Source organism: Symphalangus syndactylus, chromosome X (genome assembly GCF_028878055.3).
Source record: "Symphalangus syndactylus isolate Jambi chromosome X, NHGRI_mSymSyn1-v2.1_pri, whole genome shotgun sequence".
Classification (NCBI taxonomy): domain Eukaryota; kingdom Metazoa; phylum Chordata; class Mammalia; order Primates; family Hylobatidae; genus Symphalangus; species Symphalangus syndactylus.
In genome coordinates, this window is record NC_072447.2 from 100,600,987 (window position 1) to 100,607,156 (window position 6,170).

Genomic DNA, 6,170 nt, shown 5'->3' on the forward strand with positions numbered 1-6,170 from the left:
AATAAACCCATTTCCAGTTGGCTGCTTTACAACTTAGTTTAGCTTTTTTTGGTAAGAATCACTTTGACATAGGTTAACAACATGAACAGGTTGACTTCTTTTCCCAGAGTAACATAAACCTGTTGTTTCCAACTAGTTTACCAGTTTTGCCTCCATGCCCAAAATTTCAGGCAAGCCCGGATAATTTTGTCTTAGCCAGTAAACAGGATATATGTGGAAATGAGAAAAATGAGTTTAATTAGGAAACAATGCTTTGTTACAGCTGAGATGATTTTAAATGAAGCAAATGGTTGTAAAGCATGAATGACAGCATCTATTTTGGGACATTATGGCTTATTAACAGAACGCTATTTACTTTTAACTTCACAAATAAACACAGCTGTATTGTTCTGAAACATGATGAAAGGCATGCACCTCTACTAGCAGATTTAGCACTTCTGACCATCAAAAACACCAACTTCCTTAAAAATGTGCTTCATGCACTGTATGAGATTTCATTAAGATATACATTTTAACGCCTTATTTCTTTTTTGAACTTGAACGGGAACCAGAATGGAATGACCCAGAAGATGACCTGTGGTGCTTGGGTAAAGTAATGGTGTTCTGTAAGAGTTGGCCCTGGGCTCAGGGTTGTTTAGTGAGCCCCCGTGGGACCTGGAACTGGATCTTGATTTCAACCCAGAGGATCTTAAATGTTCTCTGGAACTGAAACAAGATCTTGACTGTGAACTAGAACTTCTTGAAGGGAACCTGGACCTAGACCTTGAATTTGAAAGGGAGAATGAACATGATGAAGATAGTGAATGTGAAGATTGAGACATTGAGTGACTTTTTCTATTAGATTTCTTTTTATTACTATCGTCTTCTTCACTGACATCAATATTATATTTTGAGAGATCAGCATCATCTTCATCCTCATCTTCATCTAATTTATATTTAGAAAGATCTTCATCCTCATCCTCTTCTTCTCCCTCTGATTCTTTTTTTTTCTTTTTTTTTCTTTTTTTTTTTTTTTTTTTTTTTTGAGACGGAGTCTCGCTCTGTCGCCCAGGCTGGAGTGCAGTGGCGCGATCCCTCTGATTCTTTACTTCAACCTCCTTTCATATAGATGCAGGACTAACAGGCTTCCCTCTGCATTTTTTCTTTTTATATCCAAACTCATCATATTTACCTTCAGATTCTTCTCATTCTATATATTCAACGTCATCTTTTTTTTTTTTTTTGAGACGGAGTTTTGCTCTTGTCACCCAGGCTGGAGTGCAGTGGCGTGATCTCGGCTCACTGCAACCTCTGTCTCCTGGGTTCAAGTGATTCTCCTGCCTCAGCCTCCTGAGTAGCTGAGACTACAGGGGTACGCCACCACACTTGACTAATTTTTGTATTTTTAGTAGAGACGGGGTTTCAACATGTTGGCCAGGATGGTCTCGACCTCTGCCCACCTCGGCCTCCCAAAGTGCTGGGGTTACAGGCATGAGCCACCATGCCCAGCCAACATTATCTTTTATTAAAGCCACCAACATATCTGTTCTTTCTTCTAATGTAGCATACTTTGGAGGATTACATGTTACACTCTGATCTTCTGGTCCAATTCACATTACTGCAAGTTATACCTTGCCAGTCATTAGCATTAAATAGTCATCAACTATTTTCTGTAAACATTTTTCCTATTTTAAAATGTGCCCCCAGCTTTCATCATCTTGGCCTGTCGTTTTCTTTTAAAGTATTACTATTATTAATATTATTAATAGTTGCTTTTACAAATTATGTTTTTGTTTTCATGAAATGATATTCATAAAATTTGGTCAAGTTGCATTTTTCTATTTTCAGTGCTCACCCTCATACAATTATACCATAACTTCCCCTTTCTGGAGATAATTTTGATTATTCATGTTTTTATTTTCCTTATGATCTCCAGGTAATGACTTGTACTTTTGTGGTTTTCTATTACAGACTTTCAAATTCTGATTTTGAATGAAACAATATACTGTCCTATCTCTTTGCTCTGCTTAGATCCTATTTTGGATTTTTGCTAACAATATAATCTTATAGCTTGTGATAGACCTCTTCTGATTGAATCAATGGTATCTTTAACAACAAATAGATCATATCTAAAGTTTTGGCACTAAATTGACCGTATGCACTTTGAAATATACTTCTGACACAATTTTCTCCATGAAAAAATTAGTTGCCATTGGGATATAATAAATTCACTTGATATTTGGGTACAATATTGCTGCTTGATTAGACTATTTCACTGTCTTCCTACCATCCATAGTCTCTGCTCTGCCCCTTGAAAGGTGGAGCATAAGGTGGTAACCCTCTCTGTTAGTTTATATATTCCATACGCAGAATTGAAATATATATGGTGGAAATATTTGATAATACTTATACACTAAGTCATTAAATTGATGTTTTTAAATAATGAGAGTCAACCTTTTTAAGTCCTCTTATTAACTGCAGCATTTTCAGGGAATTAGTCAGTAAAAATTTAATATAATCTTTTTGATTAATTTTATGTATTTTTTTCTAATGAAAGGAAATTGGATGCAATTCTTTGATTAAGTTCACATAATATTTAATATTACAGTTTTGCCTGGAATATTAATTGCCTTTGGGGGAGATTTTCAGAGATTAGATTTGGTAATCCAAGGGTCCTAGCTGGTATTTTAAAAATAAATAAAATTTGCAAATCAATAAGTAGTGTAGATTCCCATTATCTGATTACATCAGGTCCAATTAAGTAATTTACACAAGCAAAATTAGTCTAGAAGTAACCTGGTCAGGAATACAACAGAGGTAGTCCGGTTTGACATTATGCCCTTTTGTTTTTTTGTTTTTTTTTTTTTTTTTTTTTGAGACGGAACCTCACCCTGTCGCCCATGCTGGAGTGCAATAACATGATCTCAGCTCACTGCAAACTCCACCTCCCAGGTTCAAACAATTCTCTTGCCTCAGCCTCCTGAGTAGCTGGGATTACAGGCACCTGCCACCACGCCCAGCTAATTTTTGTATTTTTAGTAGAGACGGGGTTTCACCATGTTGGCCAGGCTGGTCTCAAACTCCTGACCTCGTGATTCACCCGCCTCAGCCTCCCATAGTGCCGGGATTACAGGCATGAGCCACCACGCCCAGCCTGACATTATGTTCTTAGACACTACAAAATACCACCTTACATTCTTTGTATGTTTATTCAAATCTTCTCCAATACTCATTGTAAATACTTGAAAAAAAAGAAGACAAACCTTTAACTTCTCTTTCTTCCCAAGAAGACGCTAAATTTACTTTATTTTACTCCATAACAGAATGAGAAATATATGTAATTTATAAATTACTAATCAAGATTTATAGAAAGTAGATAAAATCAACTTGAATTAATTCATATTTCCTTAACCCCTTCTCTAGAATAAAGAATATATTCTTTGGTTATTTGTTTTTAACATCTAACACACAAGAGAATATATATATTTTTAAAATATGAAATTTTTTGATATGTTGTAATCATTTTGCTATAAGTGCTACATAGTTTTCAAAAAGGGGGAAAAAACCTTATGCAGTGTTTTACAGTATGACAACCCAGAAAGATCAAGATTGGAAATTCATAAATGTACTATAGCACTATTTGTTATTTTTATTAGGTTTATATTTAAATACTTTCATACTAAATGTTGGGCTAATTTTTAATCCTTCTACAACTCTAATAATTTTGAGGATTAAAAGGCAAAATAAAAATCTACTATAGGCCGGGCGCGGTGGCTCACGCTTGTAATCCCAGCACTTTGGGAGGCCAAGGCGGGCGGATCACGAGGTCAAGAGATCGAGACCACGGTGAAACCCCGTCTCTACTAAAAAATACAAAAAAATAGCCAGGCATGGTGGTGGGCGCCTGTAGTCCCAGCTAGTCAGAGAGGCTGAGGCAGGAGAATGGCGTGAACCCGGGAGGCGGAGCTTGCAGTGAGCCAAGATTGCGCCACTGCACTCCAGCCTGGGCAACAGAGCGAGACTCCATCTCAAAAAAAAAAAAAAAAATCTACTATAAAAGAAAAATAGAACATAATTATAGGAGAGCATGAACAACTTTATAGAAAACCTTTTAAAACACAGGATCACACTTGTAATCCCAGCACTTTGCCAAGGCAGGTGGATTGCTTGAGCTCAGGAGTTCGAGACCAGCCTGGGCAACATGGCTTAACCCTGTCTCTACCAAAAATAAAAAAAATTAGCTGGGCGTGGTGGTGCCCCTCTGCAGTCCCAGCTACTCGGGAGGCTGAGGTGGGAGGATCACTTGAGTCTGGGAGGCAGAGGCTGAATGAGCCAAGACTGTGCCACTGCACTCCAGCCTGGGTGACAGAGTGAGACCCCATCCCAAAATTATTTTAAAAAAATAAATAAAATAAAAAACCAATTTTCTAAAGTATGTAATTTTCCAAAACCAACAGAAAAGAAGCTATGACTAGACATAAAGCTACTTAAAAATCTTATATTTGAACTTTGAAATCTACCCAAAAACAAACAACCCACTACACTTCTTTAGGCAGGCATTTTTATAGGTGAATTACATAAAAACTCAAAGATCATGAAAAAATGATGGCATAGATGTAAGCTGGCTTCACTATCCCCCCACAGAAAAGCAAAAATGAATATACAGTGCTGAGATTATCACCAGCAATATCCCAAAACTCAAATATGGGTATGGTCAGTTCCTGAAGTCACAGAGAAGTAAAAAAACAAAAAAAAAAAATTCAAGCAGACAGTAAAATAAGCACATTTCCACATCTTCAGTGCTCCTCCTCCCAATTTTCCCAACACCAAGTGCATGGAAAATTTCCTCTGACTCACAGTTTCTCCACTGGAAAAAGTGAGATCAAGGTGGACAACCGGCTTCCTCACCATCTTGAATATGCTGGAAGGAGACCTATCCTTGCCTGAAACCACAGGAAGCATTTGGGAGTACCAGAATTGAGAAATTTCCTCAAGGATAGCCAGAGACAAAGACGGAAGGCAGGACTGCCATCCCCAACCTTGGAATTCCTGCTCTATAACTTGGCCAGAGGAGATAGTAAATTACAGAAGCTATTCAGCAGCATCATGTTGTAGGAGGTTCGTTCCACAGGTCCCCTGGGCAGGAACCCCCAAGCCAGCCTTCCCACAATACCACTGTATTTTGTTTGGTACGACACTCATTCCATTCAGGACGGGCTGCTGCGCTCTGTTTACTAGAACCAAGGAAAACCTGGGATTCAAGAGCCATCTAATGCCAAAAAGAAAAAAAAAAAAAAACTAGTAGAAAATTTTAAAACAAAATCAGTAGATAAATTACAAACAATATCTAAGAAAAAATATCTAATAAATACCAAAACAAGACAGACTGGAATAAATAACTAGTCCTTCAATTCAAAGACATAGATATACAACCACAAGAAACAACAGCAAACAGGGAACTATGACCTCAACAGATGGAAAGAGCAAGGAATCAGTGACTGACCCTAATGAGATGGCAATATGTAAATTATCTAAACAAGAATTAAAAATAGCGGGGTTTTTTAAAATTATACTTTAAGTTCTGGGGTACATGTGCAGAACATGCAGGTTTGTTACATAGGTATACACATGCCATGGTAGTTTGCTGCACCCATCAACCCAGCATCTACCTTAGGTATTTCTCCTAATGCTATCCCTCCCCCAGGCCTCCACCCCCCAACAGGCTCAGGTGTGTGATGCACCCCCCAGCTGTGTCCATGCATTCTCATTGTTCAACTCCCACTTATGAGTGAGAACATGCAGTGTTTGTTTTTCTGTTCTTGTGTTAGTTTGCTGAGAATGATGGTTTCCAACTTCATCCATGTCCCAGCAAAGGACATGAACTCATCCTTTTTTATGGCTGCATAGTATTCCATGGTGTATATGTGCCACATTTTCTTTATCCAGTCTATCATTGATGGGCATTTGAGTTGGTTCCAAGTCTTTGCTATTGTAAACAGTGCCACAATAAACATACGTGTGCATGTGTCTTTATAGTAGAATGATTTGTAATCTTTTGGGTAAGGAATGCTTTTACGTGGTGGGAGTTTAAATTAGTTCAACCATTGTGGACAACAGTGTGGTGATTCCTCAAGGATCTAGAACTAGAAATACCATTTGACCCAGCAATCCTGTTATTGGGTAAACACCCC

The 6,170-nt window shown here is 37.8% G+C and overlaps 1 protein-coding gene across 1 annotated transcript; it reads right to left on the reverse strand.

Annotated features, from left to right (window-relative positions):
- Positions 1–382: 382 nt before the first annotated feature.
- Positions 383–4,890, reverse strand: LOC129475358 (zinc finger Ran-binding domain-containing protein 2). The gene is given in 8 exon segments (XM_055267445.2): positions 383–588; positions 591–989; positions 1,089–1,207; positions 1,494–1,523; positions 1,526–1,563; positions 1,565–1,671; positions 1,673–1,699; positions 4,837–4,890. Coding segments are annotated over 8 exon segments (843 nt in total). The 3' UTR covers positions 383–519.
- Between the last annotated feature and the right edge of the window lie 1,280 nt (positions 4,891–6,170).